The sequence below is a fragment of the Ranitomeya imitator genome, chromosome 4 (assembly GCF_032444005.1).
Source record: "Ranitomeya imitator isolate aRanImi1 chromosome 4, aRanImi1.pri, whole genome shotgun sequence".
Lineage (NCBI taxonomy): Eukaryota > Metazoa > Chordata > Amphibia > Anura > Dendrobatidae > Ranitomeya > Ranitomeya imitator.
In genome coordinates, this window is record NC_091285.1 from 398,565,930 (window position 1) to 398,589,696 (window position 23,767).

General features: G+C 41.8%; 1 protein-coding gene across 6 annotated transcripts in view; it reads right to left on the reverse strand.

The window, feature by feature from the left end:
• Positions 1 to 23,767, reverse strand: part of TASOR2 (transcription activation suppressor family member 2) — a 165,548-nt gene that overhangs the window by 24,850 nt on the left and 116,931 nt on the right. For 3 of the 6 annotated variants that reach the window (XM_069765334.1, XM_069765338.1, XM_069765335.1), the window contains 5 exons: positions 22,088 to 22,430; positions 20,165 to 20,401; positions 7,783 to 7,881; positions 2,159 to 5,629; positions 1,873 to 1,998 (listed from right to left, as the gene is read on the reverse strand). In XM_069765334.1, the coding sequence (XP_069621435.1) occupies positions 1,873 to 1,998; positions 2,159 to 5,629; positions 7,783 to 7,881; positions 20,165 to 20,401; positions 22,088 to 22,430 (4,276 nt within the window). The remainder of the gene's footprint in view (positions 1 to 1,872; positions 1,999 to 2,158; positions 5,630 to 7,782; positions 7,882 to 20,164; positions 20,402 to 22,087; positions 22,431 to 23,767) is intronic. The other 3 variants (XM_069765337.1, XM_069765340.1, XM_069765339.1) reach the window with 3 other exon arrangements.

The following is a 23,767-nucleotide window of genomic DNA, read 5'->3' on the forward strand; positions in this document are numbered from 1 at the left end:
CTAATAATACTGCACAGTATTAGTTACCTGCACAAACAGATATCCTTTTAAGGCCGGTTTCACACGTCAGTGTCTCCGGTACGTGAGGTGACAGTTTCCTCACGTACCGGAGACACTGACACACGTAGACACATAAAAATCAATGCATCTGTGCAGAGGTCATTGATTTTTTGCGGACCGTGTCTCCGTGTGCCAAACACTGAGACATGTCAGTGTTCGTGGGAGCACACGTATTACACGGACCCATTAAAGTCAATGAGTCCGTGTAAAACACGTACCGCACACGGACGTTGTCCGTGTGCAGTGCAGGAGACAGCGCTACATTAAGCGCTGTTCCCCCCACTGGTGCTGAAGCCGCCATTCATATCTTCCCTGCAGCAGCGTTTGCTGCAGAGAAGATATGAATAATAGTGTTTAAAATAAAGATCTATGTGGCCCCCGCCGCTCATTTACAGTAATGAATATGCGGCTCCACCTCCCATAGGGGTGGAGCCGCATATTCATTACTGTAATCGGCGGCCCCACGTGACCGCATACAGGAGAAGATGCGGCCAGAACAGGAAGCAACGACAGCCAACGAGGGAGCTTGGTGAGTATTTTCAGAACAGCGGGGGGGCGCACAGGGGGTGGGAGGGTGGGGGCCACATAGATCTTTATTTTAAACACACTGAACGTGTGCCACACTGATGTGCCACAGAAACGTAGGGGCACACGGACACGGATAATTCCGGTACCGATTTTTTCCGGTACCGGAATTATCTGGACGTGTGAGACTGGCCTAAGATAGCCAAATCTAAAAAAAAAACAAAAAACACTCCAACTTCCAAAAATATTAAGCTTTGATATTTATGAGTCTTTTGGGTTGATTGAGAACATAGTTGTTGATCAATAATAAAAAAAATAATCTTCTAAAATACAACTTGCCTAAATTCTGCACACAGAGTATAGGACAAATTGATGATAAAAGCTCAGTTTAAAGACTTACTTTTAATTGATCAGACTAGTTTATTTTGATTTATTTTAAAGCTTGATGATTTAACTAATACGGTTTAAAAACTTGAAAAACATGTCTAGTGTCATAACAAAACAAAAAATGGATAGGTGCATATTTAAAATATTTAATATTGCTTCTTTTACTTTAGTATTAAACATATAATTAGGATGAGACTTTATTTAGAAAATCACACTTAAAAATATGATCCCAAGGAGAGCCCAACTTGAATAGTTGTGCAAATGTAACATGCCTTTATTGAAAATGTTATAACATTGCTTTTTTAAAATTGTGCATCAAAATTTTGAATTTTACTCCTCAAACAAAATATCAACAATCTTGTGACATATGAAATTAAAGATGAAATTAAAGCCTGTAGTGTTCAAAACAAAACAATTACTCTCCAATCGCTATGTTATTTCTAACCCTAGATATGATAAAAACTATCATATAGGCCCATAATTCACACTTTCAAAAACTTTAGAAAAGTATAGAAGAATTAACTAATGAAGATAAAAATGCTAAACTCTTTTTTGTAATTCACTAACTTTTTTTGTAATTCACTAAAGTAACACTTTACCCAAGACATCTGGTAAAAAATAAATAAATAAAAAAAATCCAGAATTAGATCACTTGACATGGAATGACCCACATGGTAATATTTATTCACTATGCAGTGGTAGTGGTCATTGTGTAATAGTAAATTTGGCAATATTGATCTTTTATAGTGTTTTAGTATGTGGTCAATACTTAGCCCAGTAACAATTATATATGTATACATTTTATTGTAAGTGGCGGGGTGAGGGAAAAGCGCACGCATGGGAAAAAACTTTGGGGCTTGGGCCCGTGATGAATGAAAATGTATTCTACTCTGTTCTTACCTTGTTTATGCAAGAAACTATATCTTCATTTTTTATGATGACTAAAAGCTGCTGATATTCACATTGTTCATTGTTCAAGAAGTTCCATGGATCAATAGGAATATGACCATCCTTTACTAGTAAGCCCTGTGAAAGAAAGGATTTCTCACGTCATCTTATGTACTTAGACACATTTAGAAGGAATTTGGTTTCATCACAGTTCACCTTTCAAAACAACCTTTGTATTAATCCCTCCCAATTCTCTGTATTATGCTTAGAATAAAGAGATACAAAATTGAATAATTACCTTAGCCGATGAGATGAAATCCCCATCATCAGTCTCATATATGTAAAAAGACAGTTTTTGCTCAGTCTCTCTTGCAACATTTTGTAATCTTGAGTGCAGACTCGTACACAGGTTTGATATAATGTTCTTAACAGATTGGGATTTGGAGGAAACCGGTACAGATATTCTTGCATACTGGCCACCTTCATCTGCCAGCTGACTGGCTGACGCTCTATCAACTGCAGCGTTACCCAAGCCAACACTACTCAAGCTTAAGTGATTGGATTGTACACACTCATTAAGGATGACCGAGATGTCAGGATTTGATTTGTCCGATGGAGTGTCATACCTTAATCGACTGAAGTGAAAGGGGGAATATCTTCGAGTTCTAACTTTTCTTGTAGTCCTTGAATAGGTAACTGGTTCATCCCATAGTTCATCCTCATAGTATGATGAACTATTGTATAAGTTTGAGTGTCTGCCATCATGCCTCCTAAAGTCTGTCCTGCGGTATGGGCAACGCACAGTGATAAGAAGAGGATTTTTACACTTCATTCTAGAATGTGAACAACTAGGAATCCTCCTGGAGTCGAACAAAGTCTGAAAACGAGGTCCATGTATGTACTTATCTTTCGACGACTTTCGTAAAATCTCCTTTAAATTACAAGTAAACCGTACATTTTCCATGTCAAGAGTGTTCTGGGTAAGATCATCTGACAATGTTCTGTTATCAGAGAAGATATGGTCCAAGTCAGACCTAGATATCTCTCTGCGGACTGACCTTGTAGCACATTCAGGGTCTTTCATATTTCTAGTTACAGTAACACTCCCATGATTTGTCTTGTTGTAATCACGATCCTTTAGATGCTGTGACATATTTTCATCACTTTCATATAGACCCCTATTTGAACCAGAGTGCTTTCTAAAGGACGTTTTTGTCCTATTTGCGGGAGTCAGTTCCTGAAGATGTTGCACTTCCTCTTGTAATAAACTGGATGGCTCATGAATATCTTCTTGGAAATCATTTTTATGTGAGAGAGGTTCTGTATATGAACGTATATATTCAATATCGTCATCAGAAGTTACAGACCAGCGATCATACTGTTCTTTACTTATACTTCCTGTATTTACTATGAAGCAAATATCAGGAACTTTTGGAGTTGGATCCTGCTCAATGCTGTCAGATACATCTTCAAAAGACGGCGATATTAAGCAGTTATCTTGAGGAGACATCACTTCTTCAAGGAACTCTGGTTCAATGAAGTTTTCATTTACCAATTCTTCTGGTGATGAACTATCTATTACAGGTTCTTCCGATATTACATCGCAATTCTCTATTATAGTTTCTTCTGCTACATCGAAATTTTCTTTTAAAGATTCTTCCGCTATTATGGCACAATTCTCCATTCTATATTCTTCAGTCTCAACAATGGAGTTCTCAATTGCAATTTCTTCAGCTTCAAGAAGGCAATTCTCCATTGTGGAGACTTCAACATCTTCGGTTTCCAGATTGCAATTCTCTATTGCAGGTTCTTCAGCCTCAATGCTGCCATTCTCCATTGCAGATTCTTCAGCCTCAACGCTGCCATTCTCCATTGCACATTCTTCAGCCTCAACGCTGCCATTCTCCATTGCACATTCTTCAGCCTCAATGCTGCCATTCTCCACTGCAGATTCTTCAGCCTCAACACCGCCATTCTCCACTGCAGGTTCTTCAGCCTCAACGCCGCCATTCTCCACTGCAGGTTCTTCAGCCTCAACGCCGCCATTCTCCACTGCAGGTTCTTCAGCCTCAACGACGCCATTCTCCACTGCAGGTTCTTCAGCCTCAACGCCGCCATTCTCCACTGCAGGTTCTTCAGCCTCAACGCTGCCATTCTCCACTGCAGATTCTTCAGCCTCAATGCTGACATTCTCTACTGCAGGTTCTTCAGCCACAACGCTGCCATTTTCGACTGCAGGTTCTTCAGCCTCAATGCTGCCATTCTCCACTGCAGGTTCTTCAGCCTCAGCGCTGCCATTCTCCATTGCAGGTTCTTCAGCCTCAACGCTGCCATTCTCCACTGCAGGTTCTTCAGCCTCAACGCTGCAATTCTCCACTCCATGTTCTTCAGCCTCAACGCTGCCATTCTCCATTGCAGGTTCTTCAGCCTCAACGCTGCCATTCTCCCCTGCAGGTTCTTCAGCCTCAGCGCTGCAATTCTCCACTCCATGTTCTTCAGCCTCAACACTAAAATTATCCACTGCAGGTTCTTCAGCATCAACACTGTAATTCTCCATTGCAGGTTTTTCAGCCTCAACATTGTAATTCTCTACTGAAGGTTCTTTAACATCAACATTGCAATTCTCCATTACAGGTTTTTCACGCTCAACATTGTAATTCTCTACTGAAGGTTCTTTAACATCAACATTGCAATTCTCCATTACAGGTTTTTCACGCTCAACATTACAATTTTCCATTGCAGGCTCTTCAACGACAACAGCAAGATTCTTTAAAGTGCTTATATTTTCATCAAGTGGAAGTACACTTTTTGCCTCATCCATGACTTCATTTTTTTCACTTGTGAAGTCATTAGTGCTCTTTTCACCTTCAGACAAGACATTTTCAAAATTAAAACTAACCTGATGGCCAGCTATGGACCCTAAGCATATACGCTTTAATTTCGACAAGATTGCTTTTTTATTACTACTTGAACTCCTGCAGCTGTGTGTCAAGTCTTTGGCACTTCTGATTGGTTTTACAGTTTGACTGGCATCTCTGGTGGGGTCAAGCTGCTGTTTTTCTACTGATTGTTGTACAGAATCCATTTCACTGTATCTTTTCATTAACTGATCACTGAAAGAACTTGTAATGTTTAAATGTAGCGTGGTTTCATTGGAGTCACTGACATCAGATTCTCCCTCTAGCATATCCTTGCTTGTTTCTAAATGCACACATTCATTTACAACATTTTGACATGCACGAGTTTCATCAATTTGCAGTTCTTTAACAGCTGTACCAGACAGGTCAACTTTCTCATTTACAGTCTCCACCGAACATGAGCTATTTTGTATCTTTTCCATATCGCACGGTGTCTGAGATATAATCAGGAGATTTCGGCTTTCAGCTAACATGTCCTTATCAACATGCTCCTCACATTCCATTGTACTTTCACTGCTGTCTTTTATATCAAGGTTTTTAAGTGAATAAATTATTGCAGTCTCATCTAAGTCAAACGAGCTGACAGTAGCTGATGTGGGTTCATTTACTAAACATGCTTCATCATGGATTTCCTCTGCTTTCTCATGAGTGGAAGAATCCTCTTTTGTAGATGACTCAGATAGACTTTCCTCCAAATACTGTTTCATATCATGGTTTGATGTTTCCGATTCTTTTATTCCCTCATCTGTGGCTGCTACATTGGAAGAGTCAGCATTGTCATCAAAGAGGCGAGACTGGGCAATGCTCAGGGAAAGGAATGGTTTCTCTCTTGCTTCGTTTTTGGTTTCAACCTTTAAAGAAATAAAACATTTAAGAACATTAATTGGCAAGGACCAAATACGCACTACGAAAAGTAATAAATGGCGAATGAAGTACAGTAGCATAATTACAACCCAGAGATTGCTACAAAAATGTCTGCCTGGAACAAAAGGTCTCCATACAGTTCTTTGTAACTCCATGTTTTATAGATCATATGTAAAAGCTAAACACAACAGTAATTAAAGGCATTGTCCCTCTATTAGTAAATTAGAACGTCGTGATTTGAAAGGTTTTATTTAAATTTAAATTTGAATGCACTATACCCAGGTTAATACGATTAATCCCCAATCTCCACAGTTTTAAGCGTAGCCTAAAAACGCGTTTGTTCAGACTGGCCTACCGCCTCAACGCATTAACCCAACTATCCCTGTGTGGCCCATTCAAAAAACTTAAACCATAATCAGGTTCCTCGTATCTCATACGCTTTATGCCGTTAATAGCCCTCTGTGTCTGTACTGCTACATATTTAGGCTGATATCCGGTGGTTCAGGCAGCATTACATGAACACCCGATCCTTACACTATGGCTGGTCCGAACAACGAAAGCAATTGTTGCCATCCACCTTCCATGCCTCCCCTTTTCCTCGGATTGTAAGCTTGCCAGCAGGGCCCTCATTCCTCTTGGTATTTGTTTTGATCTATGTGTTTATTGTTACGCTGTAATGTCTATTGTCTGTACAAGTCCCCTCTATAATGTAAAGTGCTGCGGAATATGTGGGCGCTATATAAATAAAAGTATTATTAGAGAGATAACGATTTTTCTGACCAGTTGTGGTAAATGACAACAGAATGCTATTTTTATAAACTAAGATACAATCATTACGGCTGCATAAAAGTACATGGAGAAAGAAGTCTATGTTCACTCAGTATTTTTATTCACAGTTATGTGTGATGGTGATTGGGGAGATGAATATGTGAGACCCATGCCAAGAGAAACTGTTACCAGGTCAAAAGCAGCCACTTTATGCATTTATTTTTATTCCTGATGCTCCAAAGTAATATTTTCTTTTCTTTAAGTGACTATGTAGTTCCAGAGATATGGGCTTTTCCATTTAGTGCTAATTTCAATGGCCTTTCCAAGGGAGGTGTTGTAATAATCCAGTACAGCCTAAAGGCAAACCCACAGAGAATCCCGTAAGCAACCACCACATGTTAAAGGGGTTGTCCACTACTAGGACATCCCCTTCTAAACTAAATGTCCGTCCCCGATAAAATAAAGCCTATACTCCAGTGCCAGATGACGTTCCCGCAGAGTCGGCACTCACTCTCCCCGGGGCTGTGATGCGGTGTTGTGACACCACGTGATGCAGGTGCCCAATCAGCGCTGGTGTCACTTTGCTCACCTTCGTATGAACTGAACATGAAGTGGAAGCTAGGGATCAGCTGTAGCTCAGACTTCCACTTAATGTTCAGTTTGTTGGAAAGATGAGACAGTGACGCCAGCGCTGATTGGGCGCCGATCATCACGTGTCATCATAGCTCCGGGATAACGAGTGCCTACACCACTGGAACAGAGCATGCACGGGAGGAGAGTATAGGCTATTTTATTGGGGTATAACATTTAGTTTAAGAAGGGTTGTCCTGGTAGTTGACAGGCCCTTTAAGACCATGGAAATCAGCACTAACTAAAAAGGCCCTTATCTCTGCAACCAAATGGGGGATTTAAAAAGATACTATTGAGCGTATTTGAAAGGGTGACTGATTGGAATATTGAAGTATTGAGTACCCAGTGCAATCCAGGCCATGAGGGCCTTTTAATATATTGCTGTCAAACCTATCCCCTTTCAACCCCTAAAACAAAAAGGAAGGGGAATACAGTTTAATGGTAGCAAAACAAAAAAAAAGTGTGGTCTAAGACCAGAAGAGAGATAATAAAAGACAAATATTGAATAAATGTAGTCAAAGTGACCAACCTGAAGGTTTCATCCACGTCCGCCTTCAGGTTTGTCACTGACTATATTTATTCAATATTTGTCTTTATTATCTCTCTGATTTATTTGAAAACTTTGGTGTATTCACATCACTTAGAACCCAAAAAAGGTCACTGCGAGTATGGCTTGTATGTCCAGCAGTACTAACAGATTCACACTAACATTTCCCACTTTGTCATGGACATTGCTGCTTACTATTTTACTAACGTTGGTTTGTGAACCAGTTAACTTCTCTGCTTCATTTATGCCAACGAAATTTCTTAAATATTCATGTTCAGTTTCTTTAGACTTTGCCTAGGATTAAGAAAATATACAGATTAGAATAAGGTTATAGGTAGTATTTATACGCAGCTAGTCTTATAGCTCTATAAACATCTTTCAGTCCTATACAACTGAAAGAGACAAGTATAGCTACAACTGAAACTAAAACATAGCTACAACAAAATGTAGCTCTATTTTTCAATGAAAAAAACATTTGGTATGTTATGTTTTAGCTTTTAGCCCAGTTTCAAAGATTTAAAAGGCTTAGGGTATGTGTCCACGTTCAGGATTGCATCAGGATTTGGTCAGGATTTTTCATCAGTATTTGTAAGCCAAAACCAGGAGTGGAACAATTAGCGGAATAGTATAATAGAAACATATGCAGCACTTCTGTATTTATCATCCACTCCTGGTTTTGGCTTACAAAAACTGATGGAAAATCCTGACCAAATCCTGATGCAATCCTGAACGTGGACACATACCCTTAAACAGTTGCAAAATGCTTGTGCAATGCTGTGCAAAGATTTAGCAGCTTTTGAGTTTTCAGACCAATTTTTGCCAGCTCTAAGTGGGGGGAGCTGGGGTGGGAGAGTGACGTTCAAGATCGCACACATCAAATTCACGCTAAGCTGTGGCATGACAAGCATTACACCTGTCCTTGACTAGAGTATGATTGGGGCGAGGAGAACACTGACATACATGCCACTTCCGAGCCTCCCCCAATTCATTAACAGGCAAGTGACTCTTAATGAATCAGGAGTCCATCTCTCCTCTCATCAAGCACCTCACCCCTCATCAGAACCAATGTGAAAAAAGCTAGTTTTGATTAATCTGAGCCGTTCTCTAAAAATTATTGGTCTAAAACGAAGCCAAACTTATAGGTGGCAAAAAAGCCTAAAAAGCACCAAATTCAAACAGCAGTAAATATTTTTATAAATTCAGTGAAATTGAAGAAAATTTAGCCCCTATGCACATTAGACTGTTGGTAGAACCCACCAATATCAGCAGGACGGTAGTCTAATGTGAATGTGGGCTTCCTGACTCTGCCCCAACAAATGACTGGGGAAATAAGGATGTGGCATGTTTAGTTTCAGACTGCTGAGCATTTTGTTCTAGTCATGATGAGCCAATGCCAGAGATGCATGGTAGAGGCGCTCTTCATAATGCACAGAAGTGATTGGCAGATCGAATGCTCCTGTGCATGAAAACAGTTGGGAGAGAAAACCCCCATTTGGCTGACATATCAATCGTACACTGCTCAAAAATATAAAGGCAATACTAAAATCCCACATCCTAGATATCACTGAATGAAATATTCCAGTTGCAAATCCTTATTCATTACATAGTGGAAGGTGTTGAAAACAATAAAACCTAAAAATTATCAACATAAATTACAGCTAATATCCCACGGAGTTCTGGAGTTGGAATGATGCACAATATCAAAGTGGAAAATGAAGTTACAGGCTGATGCAACTTCAGTGGAAATGCCTCAAGACAAGGAAATGATGCTCAGTGTGTGTGGCCTCCACGTGCCTGTATGACCTCCCTACAAAGCCTGGGCATGCTCCTGATGAGGCGGCGGATGGTCTCCTGAGGCATCTCCCAGACCTGGACTAAAGCATCCTCCAACTCCTGGACAGTCTGTGGTGCAACGTGACGTTGGTGGATGGTGCGAGACATGATGTCCCAGATGTGTTCAATCGGATTCAGGTCTGGGGAACGGGCGGGCCAGTCCACAGCTTCAATGCCTTCATCTTGCAGGAACTGACACACTCCAGCCACATGAGGTCTGGCATTGTCCTGCATTAGGAGGAACCCAGGGCCAACCGCACCAGCATATCGTCTCACAAGGGGTCTGAGGATCTCATCTCGGTACCTAATGCCAGTCAGGCTACCTCTGGTGAGCACATGGAGGGCTGTGCGGCCCTCCAAAGAAATGCCAACCCACACCATTACTGACCCACTGCCAAACTGGTCATACTGAAGGATGTTGCAGACAGCAGATCGCTCTCCAAGGAGTCTCCAGACTGTCACGTCCACGTCCTGGCGCTCTGTGGCAAATGCCAAGCATCCTGCATGGGTGTTGGGCTGTCATCACCACCCCCCATCTGTGGACGTCGGGCACTCAGACCATCATCATGGAGTCGGTTTCTAACCGTTTGTGCAGACACATGCACATTTGTGGCCTGCTGCCTCCTACTGCCCCCTCCACGTCTCCTGGTGTACTGGCCTGTCTCCTGGTAGCACCTCCAGCCTCTGGACACTACGCTGACAGACACAGCAAACCTTCTTGCCACAGCTCTCATTGATGTGCCATCCTGAGTGAGCTGCACTACCTGAGCCACTTGTGTGGGTTGTAGAGTCCGTCTCACGCTACCCCGAGTGTGAAAGCACAACCAGCATTCAAAAGTGACCAAAATATCAGCCAGAAAGCATTGGTACTGAGATGTGGTCTGTGGTCCCCACCTGCAGAACCACTCCTTTATTGAGTGTGTCTTGATAATTGCCAATAATTTCCGTCTATTCCATTTGCACAACAGCATCTGAAATTGATTGTCAAAAAGTGTCGCTTCCCAAGTGGACAGTTTCATTTCACAGAAGTTTGATTTGCTTTGAGTTAAATTCTGTTAAAGTGTTCCCTTTATTTTTTTTGAGCAGTGTATATGGGGTCCATAAGTTTGTACTGTCTAAAAGTTAGACAGTTCCATAAGCGTTTTGCTTAAAAAGTAACCATTGTTTTAAATTGTATTTCATAAATTAATAATACAAATGAAATTAAGAAACTTTGTAATATTTAATAAAATTTGCCTCTAAGCCAGGAATGACCGATCATGCACTCAATTCACAGGTGCAATCTGTATTGGAAAGCGAATTGGTCGTCGTGGGCCAGTTGAATGGCCACCAAGGTCACCTGAAACGACCCCTTTAGACTTTTATCTTTGGGGTCACCTGAAGGTAATTGTCTATGCTGTGAAGATACGAGATGTGCAGCATCTGAAACATGGATACAGGAAGCCTGTGCTAGCATTTCTTCTGCGGTGTTGCTATCAGTGTGTCAAGAGTGGGAGTAGAGTGTTGCATTGACAATCCAACACAATGGGCAGCACTCTGAACACATTTTATAAGGGGTCATAAATTTGCAAATAACTCATGAAAGAATAAAGTCACATTAAAAAAGCACACTGTCTTTCTTGTGAAATTCTCAATAAGTTTGATGCGTCACATGACCCTCTTCCCATTGAAAAAAAAAAAGTTGGATCCAAAATTGCCGACTTCAAAATGGCCGCCATGGTCACCACCCATTTTGAAAAGTTTTCACCTTCCCATTTACTAATGTGCCACAAACAGGAAGTAGATTTCACAAACCATTCACATTTTATTTAGGTGTATCCACTTATTTAGGTGTATAATTGTATGTATATGTATCTGTATGTATATGCATATCTGTATGTATTTTTATCCATGTATATCTCCCTCTTTATACATCTATCTATATAACAAATGTAAATGCGCTGATCAGATGAAACCAAAATCAAACTTTTTGGTAACAATGCCAAACGATACGTTTGGCGTAAAGGCAACAACTCATCACCCTGAACACACCATCCCCATTGTCAAACATAGTGGTGGCAGCATCATGGTATGGGCCTGCTTTTCTTCAGCAGGGACAGTGAAGATGGTTAAAATTGATAAGAAGATGGATGGAGCCAAATACAGGACCATTCTTGAAAAAAACCTGCTGGGGTCTCGAAAAGACCTGAGACTGGGACGGAGATTTGTCTTACAACAAGACAATGATCCCAAATAAAAAGCTAAATCTACAATGGAATGGTTCACAAATAAACGTATCCAGGTGTTAGAATGGCCAAAACAAAGTCCAGAACTCAATCCAATCGAAAATCTGGAAAGAGCTAAAAAAAAAACTGCGATTCACAAACGATCTCCATCAAACCTTACTGAGCTCGAGCGGTTTGCCAAGGAAGAATGGGCAAGAATTTCAGTCTCTCGATGTAAAAAACTGATAGAGACACACCCCAAGCGACTTGCAGCTGTAGTCGCAGCAAAATGTGGCGCAACAAAGTATTAAATAAAAAGGTGCTGAATAATATTGCACGCCCCACTTTTGTTTTTGAATTTTCACAAAAAATTTAAAATAACCAATAAATTTCGTTCAACTTCACAATTGTGTTCCACTTGTTGATTCTTCACCAAAAAATAACATTTGGTATCTTTATGTTTGAAGGATGATATGCGGGAAAAGGTTGAAAAGTCCCAGGGAGCCGAATACTTTCTTTTTAAATCACAATGACAACCCAAAACATCCAAATGACCCCGATCAAAAGTTCACATACCCCATTTCTTAAATACTGTGTATTGCCCCCTCTAACATGAATGACAGATTGAAGTCTTCTGTGGTAGTTGTGTATGAGATTCTTTATTTTCTCAGATGGTAAAGCTGCCCACTTCTTGGCAAAAAGCCTCCAGTTTCTGTAAATTCCTGGGCTGTCTGGCATGAACTGCACACTTGAAATCTCCCCAGAGTAGCTCAATGATATTGAGGTCAGGAGACTGAGATGGCCACTCCAGAACCTTCACTTTGCTCTGCTGTAGCCAATGACAGGTCGACTTGGCCTTGTGTTTTGGATCGCTGTCATGTTGGAATGTTAACCCCTTCCCGACCTGTGACACAGCGTATGCGTCATGAAAGTCGGTGCCAATCCGACCTGTGACGCATATGCTGTGTCACAGAAAGATCGCGTCCCTGCAGATCGGGTGAAAGGGTTAACTCCCATTTCACCCGATCTGCAGGGACAGGGGGAGCGGTAGTTTAGCCCGGGGGGGTGGCTTCACCCCCTCGTGGCTACGATCGCTCTGATTGGCTGTTGAAAGTGAAACTGCCAATCAGAGCGATTTGTAATATTTCACCTATTATAACGGGTGAAATATTACAATCCAGCCATGGCCGATGTTGCAATATCATCGGCCATGGCTGGAAATACTAGTGTGCCCCCACCCCACTCCACCGATCGCCCCCCCAGCCCTCCGATCTGTCCGGTACACTGCTCCGGCTCCCCTCCGTCCTGTGCTCCGCTCCCCCCGTGCTCTTGTCCGCTCCCCCCGTGCTCCAATCACCCCCCCCCGTGCTCCAATCACCCCCCCTGCATTCAGATCCACCACCCCCCCCGTGCTCCGTTCCACCCCCCCGTGCTCCGTTCCAGCCCCCCCGTGCTCCGTTCCACGCCTGCCGCGCTCCGATTCCCCCCCCCCCCCCCCCGTGCTCCGATCCTCCCCCCGTGGTCCCCCCACCCCCCCACCCCATCATACTTACCGATCCAGCCAGGGTCCCGTCCGTCTTCTCCCTGGGCGCCGCCATCTTCCAAAATGGCGGGCGCATGCGCAGTGCGCCCGCCGAATCTGCCGGCCGGCAGATTCGTTCCAAAGTGCATTTTGATCACTGAGATAGATTATATCTCAGTGATCAAAATAAAAAAAATAATACATGACCCCCCCCCCCTTTGTCACCCCCATAGGTAGGGACAATAAAAAAATAAAGAAATTTTTTTTTTCCACTAATGTTAGAATAGGGTTAGGGGTAGGGTTAGGGGTAGGGTTAGGGCTAGGGTTAGGGCTAGGGTTAGGGGTAGGGTTAGGGGTAGGGCTAGGGTTAGGGGTAGGGGTAGGGTTAGGGCTAGGGTTAGGGTTTCGGTATGTGCACACGTATTCTGGTCCTCTGCGGATTTTTCCGCTGCGGATTTGATAAATCCGCAGTGCTAAACCGCTGCGGATTTATGGCGGATTTACCGCGTTTTTTTCTGCGCATTTCACTGCGGTTTTACAATTGCGATTTTCTATTTGAACAGTTGTAAAACCGCTGCGGAATCCGCACAAAGTAGTGACATGCTGCGGAATGTAAACCGCTGCGTTTCCGTGCAGTTTTTCCGCAGCATGTGTGCAGCGATTTTTGTTTCCCATAGGTCTACATTGAACTGTAAACTCATGGGAAACTGCTGCGGATCCGCAGCGTGTGCACATACCTTTAGAATTAGACTATGTGCACACGGTGCGGATTTGGCTGCGGATTGGCCGCTGCGGATTTGCAGCAGTATTCCATCAGGTTTACAGTACCATGTAAACATATGAAAAACCAAATCCGCTGTGCCCATGGTGCAGAAAATACCGCGCGGAAACGCTGCGCTGTATTTTCCGCAGCATGTCAATTCTTTGTGCGGATTCCGCGGCATTTTACACCTGTTTCTCAATAGGAATCCGCAGGTGAAATCCGCACAAAAAACACTGGAAATCCGCGGAAAATCCGCAGGTAAAACGCAGTGCCTTTTACCCGCGGATTTTTCAAAAATGGAGCGGAAATATCTCACACGAATCCGCAACGTGGGCACATAGCCTTAGGGTTAGGGTTGGAATTAGGGTTGTGGTTAGGGTTGTGATTAGGGTTATGGCTACAGTTGGGATTAGGGTTAGGGGTGTGGGGGGGTTAGTGTTGGAGGTAGAATTGAGGGGTTACCACTGTTTAGGCACATCAGGGGGTCTCCAAACGCAACATGGCGCCACCATTGATTCCAGCCAATCTCGTATTCAAAAAGTCAAATGGTGCTCCCTCACTTCCGAGCCCTGACGTGTGCCCAAACAGTGGTTTACCCCCACATATGGGGTATCAGTGTACTCAGGATAAACTGCGCAACAATTACTGGGGTCCAATTTCTCCTGTTACCCTTCTGAATCTAAAAAAATGTTTGCTAAAACATCATTTTTGAGGAAAGAAAAATGATTTTTTATTTTCACGGCTCTGCGTTGTAAACGTCTGTGAAGCACTTGGGGGTTCAAAGTGCTCACCACATATCTAGATAAGTTCCTTGGGGGGTCTAGTTTCTAAAATGTGGTCACTTGTGGGGGGTTTCTACTGTTTAGGCACACCAGGGGCTCTGCAAACGCAATGTGACGCCCGCAGACCATTCCATCAAAGTCTGCATTTCAAAAGTCACTACTTGCCTTCTGAGCCCCGACGTGTGCCCAAACAGTGGTTTACCCCCACATATGGGGTATCAGCGTACTCAGGAGAAACTCGACAACAACTATTGGGGTCCAATTTCTCCTGTTACCCTTGGGAAAATAAAAAATTCTGGGCTAAATAATTATTTTTGAGGAAAGAAAACGTATTTATTATTTTCACGGCTCTGCATTATAAACTTCTATGAAGCACTTGGGGGTTCAAAATGCTCACCACACATCTAGATAAGTTCCTTTGGGGGTCTAGTTTCCAAAATGGGGTCACTTGTAGGGGGTTTCTACTGTTAAGCCACATCAGGGGCTCTGCAAACGCAACGTGACGCCCACAGAGCATTCCATCAAAGTCTGTATTTCAAAACGTCACTACTTCACTTCCGAGCCCCGGCATGTGCCCAAACAGTGATTTACCCCCACATATGGGGTATCAGCGTACTCAGGAGAAACTGGACAACAACTTTTGGGGTGAAATTTCTCCTGTTACCCTTGGGAAAATAAAAAATTGCAGACTAAAAGATCATTTTTGAGAAAATAATTTTTTTTTTATTTTCATGGCTCTGCGTTATAAACTTCTGTGAAGCACTTGGGGGTTCAAAGTCCTCACCACACATCTAGATTAGTTCCTTTGGGGGTCTAGTTTCCAAAATTGGGTCATTTCTGGGGGATCACCAATGTTTAGGCACACAGGGGCTCTCCAAACGTGACATGGTGTCCGCTAATGATTGGAGCTAATTTTCCATTTAAAAAGCCAAATGGCATGCCATCCCTTCCGAGCCCTGCCGTGCGCCCAAACAGTGGTTTACCCCCACATATGGGGTATCAGCGTACTCAGGACAAACTGGACAACAATATTTGGGGTCCAATTTCTCCTATTATCCTTGGCAAAATAGGAAATTCCAGGCTAAAAAATCATTTTTGAAGAAAGAAAATTATTTTTTATTTTCATGGCTCTGCGTTATAAACTTCTGTGAAGCACCTGGGGGTTTAAAGTGCTCAATGTGCATCTAGATAAGTTCCTTGGGGGGTCTAGTTTCCAAAATGGGGTCACTTGTGGGGGAGCTCCAATGTTTAGGCACACAGGGGCTCTCCAAACGCGACATGGTGTCCGCTAACAATTGGAGCTAATTTTCCATTCAAAAAGTCAAATGGCGCTCCTTCCCTTCCGAGCCCTGCCGAGTGCCCAAACAGTGGTTTACCCCCACATATGAGGTATCGGCGTACTCGGGAGAAATTGCCCAACAAATTTTATGATCCATTTTGTCCTACTGCCCATGTGAAAATGAAAAAATTGAGGCGAAAAGAATTTTTGTGAAAAAAAAGTACTTTTTCATTTTTACAGATCAATTTGTGAAGCACCTGAGGGTTTAAAGTGCTCACTAGGCATCTAAATAAGTTCCTTGGGGGGTCTAGTTTCCAAAATGGGGTCACTTGTGGGGGAGCGCCAATGTTTAGGCACACAGGAGCTATCCAAACGCGACATGGTGTCCGCTAACGATGGAAATAATTTTTCATTCAAAAAGTCAAATGGCGCTCCTTCCCTTCCGAGCCTTACCATGTGCCCAAACAGTGGTTTACCCCCACATGTGAGGTATTGGTGTACTCAGGAGAAATTGCCCAACACATTTTAGGATCCATTTTATCCTGTTGCCCATGTGAAAATGAAAACATTGAGGCTAAAAGAATTTTTTTGTGAAAAAAAAGTACTTTTTCATTTTTACGGATCAATTTGTGAAGAACCTGGGGGTTCAAAGTGCTCACTATGCATCTAGATAAGTTCCTTGGGGCGTCTAGTTTCCAAAATGGGGTCACTTGTGGGGGAGCTCCAATTTTTAGGCACACGGGTGCTCTCCAAACATGACATGGTGTCCGCTAAAGAGTGGAGCCAATTTTTGATTCAAAAAGTCAAATGGCGCTCCTTCCCTTCCAAGCCCTGCCGTGCGCCCAAACAGTGGTTTACCCCCACATATGAGGTATCAGCATACTCAGGACAAATTGGACAACAACTTTTGTGGTTCAGTTTCTCCTTTTACCATTGGGAAAATAAAAAAATTGTTGCTAAAAGATAATTTTTGTGACTAAAAAGTTAAATGTTCATTTTTTCCTTCCTTGTTGCTTCTGCTGCTGTGAAGCACCTGAAGGGTTAATAAACTTCTTGAATGTGGTTTTGAGTACCTTGAGGGGTGCAGTTTTTAGAATGGTGTCACTTTTGGGTATTTTCAGCCATATAGACCCCTCAAACTGACTTCAAATGTGAGGTGGTCCCAAAAAAAAAATGGTTTTGTAAATTTCGTTGTAAAAATGACAAATCGCTGGTCAAATTTTAACCCTTATAACTTCCTAACAAAAAAAAATTTTGTTTGCAAAATTGTGCTGATGTAAAGTAAACATGTGGGAAATGTTATTTATTAACTATTTTGTGTCACATATCTCTCTGGTTTAACAGAATAAAAATTCAAAATGTGAAAATTGCGAAATTTTCAAAATTTTCGCCAAATTTCCGTTTTTATCACAAATAAACGCAGAATTTATTGACCTAAATTTACCACTAACATGAAGCCCAATATGTCACGAAAAAACAATCTCAGAACCGCTAGGATCCGTTGAAGCGTTCCTGAGTTATTACCTCATAAAGGGACACTGGTCAGAATTGCAAAAAACGGCAAGGTCTTTAAGGTCAAAATAGGCTGGGTCATGAAGGGGTTAAAGTACGTCAAACGCGCAGCTTCCGGGCTTATGAGTGCAAATTTGCCTCCATTATTTGCTAATAAATGTGCTGCACTCATCTTTCCTTCAACTTTGACCAAATGCCCTGTGCCTTTGTAGCTCACACATCCCCAAAACATCAGTAATCCACTTCCGTGCTTTACAGTAGGAATGGTGTTCCTTTCATCATAGGCCTTGTTGACCTCTCTCCAAATATGTTCATAGTTGTGTCCAAAAAGTTTAATTTTGGTCTCATCACTCCAAATTACCTTGTTCCAGAAATTGTGAGACTTGTTTCTGTGCCGTTTTGCGTATTGTAGGCGAGATACTTTGCGGCATTTGCACAGTAATGGCTTTCTTTTGGCAACTGAACCGTGCATCTTGAAACCGCCAGACTGCTAGTTTTCAGAGTTTTCTGTATTTCAGCTGATGTTATTTGTGGGGTTTTCTTTGCACCCCGAACAATTTTCCTGGCAGTTGTGGACGACATTTTTGTTGGTCTACCCGACAGTGGTTTTGTTTTTACAGAGCCCATGATTTTAAATTTGTTAATCACAGATTGAACGCTGCTGACTGGCATTATCAATTCCTTGGATATCTTTTTGTATCCCTTTTTTGTTTTATACAGTTCAACTACCTTTTCCCATAGATCCGTTGACAATTCTTTAGCTTTCTTTATGACTCACAATCCAGAAATGTCAGTGGCTGGATGAAAAATGCAAAAGTCTGTCTGGATCCTAGAAACTCACTCAGCATCTATGCACAAACACTGATTACAAGCAAACAGGTCACAGGTGAGGATGTTACCTTTAGTAGCAATTCAAACCCATTTGTGTCAACTTCTGTGCATGTAATCACGCCAAATCACCAGGGTATGTGAACTTTTGATTTTTGGGTCATTTGGATGTTTTGGGTTGTCATTATGATTTCAAAAGAGAAACCACAGTAGTTTAACAATAAATGGCTTCACCCAACCACTAACCATGAGTGGAGAAAAAGTTTTGTTATTCATATTCTCTGAAAAAAGACCAAGAAAGAAAAAGTTCTGCTGGGGTATGCAAACTTTTGAGCACAACTGTATGCTAAACAGTGTGGATGGATGCTGTGGCAACAATTTACCAGAGGTAGTCATGGCACAAATACATACACAGTGCAGTATACATTTGACTCAATATATGAAAGCGCAGCATATACATACCGGGCAGACGAAGGCCATAACACACCTATCTGATAAATGGGGTTTACGATAACGGTACAGTACATTCGGGGAGCTTTTCCTTGTGTAAAAGTTTGGTTATGTCAATGAACACAGTGTGCACGTAGAACTTGATCAAGGCCCTAGCGTATGGGTCCAAGGCGATTGCAGGGTATGAAGGAGTAGTTGTAATAACTTATGTTTTTATCCATACAGGAGAGCAATTCCTACAACATGCCTACAGACTGCTTCCCTGCATGATTATAAACCCTTTTACCTCAAAAACGAGTGCAAGATGAAGCTTGGAAAGTTGAACTGCATCCTCATTTTTTGCACGAAAAAAAAGAAGAGACAAAAAAATGGCTGAAAAAAAATACTAAGAAAAACTTTAATATATATCTACCCCAAAATAAGGTGGTGGTAGAGTTGACGAGTTTGAATCGCAGCATTAAAAAAAAAAAACACTTCCTTTTAAAATTAAAACCGCATTCATTTTGATTTTAAGTTTTTCTTTATTTTATGATTAAAGCCTTTGCACTGTCGAAATGCATGAACTTTCCCACTACCCTGATGTAGAGATGCATATATCTTATTAAAGTAAATTTTGATTCACCTGTATTTTTCAGCCACTTGTGTCTTTATTGCAAATATTTTTTTTGCTGGCGCTAGCGATTAGACTGTGGCTTTTTCAATATACGACAGAATGGCTTTACATTCCATCAAGTTCCCTATCCTACAGTGTTGCTGTCCTCAGAAATACAAATTCAAGAGTACTGAACTAATTTAATATAGGAAGAGAAGGATCAGCAGAGTTATTCTTATGTCAAGAAAATGGTATCTTATCTTATAAGTTTGGTAGTATAAACAGAGGTCAAGACAAGATTCAAGAACTAGGGAGCATCATAGCAATGCACAAGTTCTTCCCATGAGAATAGGGATGAGTGAACATGCTTGGATAAGGGAGTTATCAGAGTATGCTAGTGTGCTAACCGAGTGACTTCATTGTGCTCGAAAAATATGTTAAGTCCAAGCGGCTGCATGTCTCTTGGCTGTTAGACAGCCCATTACATGCAGGGATTGCATAACAAACAGGAAATCCTTGCATGCATTGCGGATCTCGAACAGCAGCGTTACATGCAGTCGTGGGGACTCAAGCACATTTTTCAAACATGCCGAAGACACTCTGGAAGCACATGAGCTTTCTCAGATAACACCTTACCCCAGCACGTTCGCTCATCAATAGTCCTAAATAATTCTGTTGTGACAGCAGAGACCGAGCAGTGCGTGAGCTTATTCCTGCTTACGTCATACTGTTGATGAATACATGTTGTGCACAGGTAATATCTGAAAGGCTAGTGAATACCCTGACTTATGAGACACACATGGATCGTTTACCTTTTTAGTAGAAAAACCACCAATGTCCATGTAATTCTTTGATTTATCTGTTAGTTCATTGTTAAACAGGTGGGTGTCACCGATGTAACACACAGTTGGGACATTGGAACCAGAGATTTGGGCACCTTTGCTTGTTGGTGCCATTTGGCACGTCATACTTGTTTGAAGACTATCACTGTAAAATGCACTGTCTTTACACATTTGGAAGAATTCACTTGGCAATTTTATATTATAATCCTGTAATGAAACATTATACAGAATTTTTTGTGCTGTTGGCAGATGTCTTACTTAATCTTAATTAAGTGGATTTCTTTATTACTTAACAGTTGATTGGTGAATTCTTGAACACAATGATTTCTCAAATTGCTTTGCTACGGTGTAAAACCTGACCACCAGTTTCCTGAGCCTTTTCTTTGGTGCGCCTTGGTACTGTTACTTCACATCCTCACCCTCCAATGATTTCTCTAGCAAAAGCACATGGGTTTGCGGGTGTGACAGGGGTGCAACATACAAGAACGTCTGGAAACCTGGATGTTAACTGCGGGAAACTAGAGCCACCTTATGCTAGGTGTGAACGTTTCATAGGTTTCTCAGTTCAGTGCAGATTTCAGCACACTGGAGAGGTGTAGAGAGAGCTCTATTTACAACTTTATTTCAGTACCCAGTTTTAGAAACATATGCCCTCTATTTTAATCACTATTTATTAACCAAGTTGTCTCGCATTTCTTCATGGTCACTGCACTTCCTGACAGTCTGCGCCTATTTGACAGATGCCAGTAATAGACAACTTGCAAATGACTATTAAAAAAAAAAAAAAAAAAAGTTGTCTTATGCCCGGAAAATCACTCCAAAAGTGCCGGTCACTAGAAATCTGCCTTTTGTGTAAACTTCTTTTCCACTGCCCGTTGGCAAATGTGATCTATTGGTAGCAGCAGACGCCAGGACAATGATGGGGAGACAAACTACATACAAGCATGACAGCAGTGGTGGACTTTAAGCTTAGACAAGGCAAGCTATAGGATGTTGGCAAGAGAAATGCATGCTGGGAAGTGAGGGAAAGGAAATGCCAGCACCTTTAGTTCTGGTAGCATACCAATGAAGAGTAAGAGGATGGCATGTTGCAGTGCATGGAAATCAGGACAGTCCCTAGACATATTAGACTCAAATGTACATGGAAAGCAACTGGTTAAGTGGATGAGATGTGGGAAACAATGCAATGTATCTTCTCAGGAAAAACAAAGCATACAGTGGTGCCAAAGTAGCTTATTTTCATGTGTACTATTGATTTATGGGTTACTCTAAGTAAATGTTTCTCACATAAAAATGTGCAGAAAAGCATAGTGTGCTGCCATTGTCCCCCACATCCCATCCACTTAACCAGTTGCCTTTTGTGCTCATAGACTACTGTCACGATATCCATTCTCTGCAACTTACAATCTTCTCTCTTACTTATTACTCTAATAAAAAATAAAATGTCAATTCCACTTTAAATAACAATCCTGGGGCCAGAGAGGATACAATGATCAATCACTCTTCTGGTCTCAGTGGATACAAGCTATTGAACAATTAGCTGCCCACACCTAGAGAACTGTATGGACTATACAGACCACCTTCTCAAAATTCCCTTATCTTATAACAACTCTGCAATATTATGTGTTTCCTTAACCAAAAATCGATAATGAAGACGTTTGCTTCTAGACCCGATATATACAGTAGCGTTTCCTGTGACAGGGAACTGATCAAGTCAGCCGCCCATGTTTTCCCACCACCAATTAAAAAAACAATTATTAACAATTAATCATCCAGGTCTTCAATTCTAGATTGAATTACTTCACTGCAACTTATCCAGGCTGAAAATTGTGAGCACTAACATTTATCCTGCTTAATACATCAGGACTACGCTAGGCTATACAGTGGACTCACCTTTTTTGGTATAGAAGGAAGAGTTACATCCTGAGGACTCATACTATCAGTCTTTCCCGATTTAGCTGGTGCTTCAATACGAAGAGCTTCAGATTTTTTCGACATAGGTAATATGACATTGGTATTTATTGTAGAAGCATTATCAGACTCCATTATTTCATAAAACTCAAACGGATCAAGGACAGTGTTGATAGAAACATATTTTGCAGGATTGCTGTGTTCCACCACTTTCCGTGAACTGCAGTGTATCGGTTTCTTGGCTTTACTGTAGAATAGAGCTATCCACATATGCAGGATGATCTTTACATCTTCCACTTTCTCTTTTAAATGGGGGTTCCAAGGTCTAAAAAATAGAGGCGCAAACAAATACATATGACAAATATGACATCTAGGACACAATGAATAGATTTCTTATGGCCTTTGAGCTCGTCCCTCCTCATGCCATGTACGGCAGCAGGAGCGTCCCAGCACTGCAATAGGACAACCATACTCCCCTCAGCCACTTTTTCTTTTTTACATGTTATTGGTTAGTTACCTTTAGCTAAAAAAAAAAATACCGGATTACGTACCGGTAATGCTCTTTTATAGAGCCCACGACAGCACCCACTAGAGAGAGGGGATCCGCCCCTAGGAACAGGAAACCTACAGAGAGATAAAAGGGGCGGCCCCCCCTCGCTCCTCAGTTGTTTTACAGAGAATAGGAGGAACCGCCGCCAGGTTTTAGTTAACAGGTTCGGGTATATCCATATATATACATATTTACAACCTCATTATATCTTTCTAATATTTACACCTCACCAAACAAGCACCATGTGCAACTATATACAGAAAAGGGAGGGATGTGAACGGGTGCTGTCGTGGGCTCTATAAAAGAGCATTACCGGTACGTAATCCGGTATTTTCTATTCGCCACGACAGCACCCACTAGAGAGAATTGCAGAGACTATAGACTGGGTGGGTTTACTGAGTCAAGGACCGATACACCAAAAGTTAGATCAGAAGCAGAGGATAGATCTAATCTATAATGCTTATAGAAGGTATTCGGTGAAGACCAAGTTGCAGCCTTACATATAAGGTCTATTGGCACATTTGCCCTTTCTGCCCAGGAAGTCGACAAGGCTCTTGTAGAGTGCGCTCCCACATGCATTGGAGGATCTTTCCCTCCGGCCTTATACGCCAAGATTATTGCCTCTCTGATCCAGCGAGATAATGTGTTCTTTGTGACTCCGGCACCCTTGGTTTTACCCTGAAAAGACACAAAGAGAGCCCTACTCTTCCTCCAGTCCCTAGTTCTCTCTAAATAGGCTAAGACAGTCCTTTTTACGTCTAGGGTGTGAAGTCTTTCTTCTTCTGGAGTTGAGTGGTTCTCATAAAAGGTAGGTAACTGGATCTCCTGGGATCTATGAAAGGTAGAAGCCACCTTAGGGAGATAACAAGGATCTGTTTTTAAAAGTATCCTATCTGATGTTACCACAAAAAAGGGAGGATCTATAGATAAAGCATGAAGATCACTTACTCTTCTGGCAGAAACTAATGCCACTAATAATACCGTTTTTAAAGAAATATTTTTTAGTGAGGCTGCATGGAGAGGCTCAAAAGGTGATTGAGTCAATGCATTTAGGACTATTGATAGATCCCACTGAGGGACCCGAGGTATGCTAATTGGTCTCGATCTCTCAC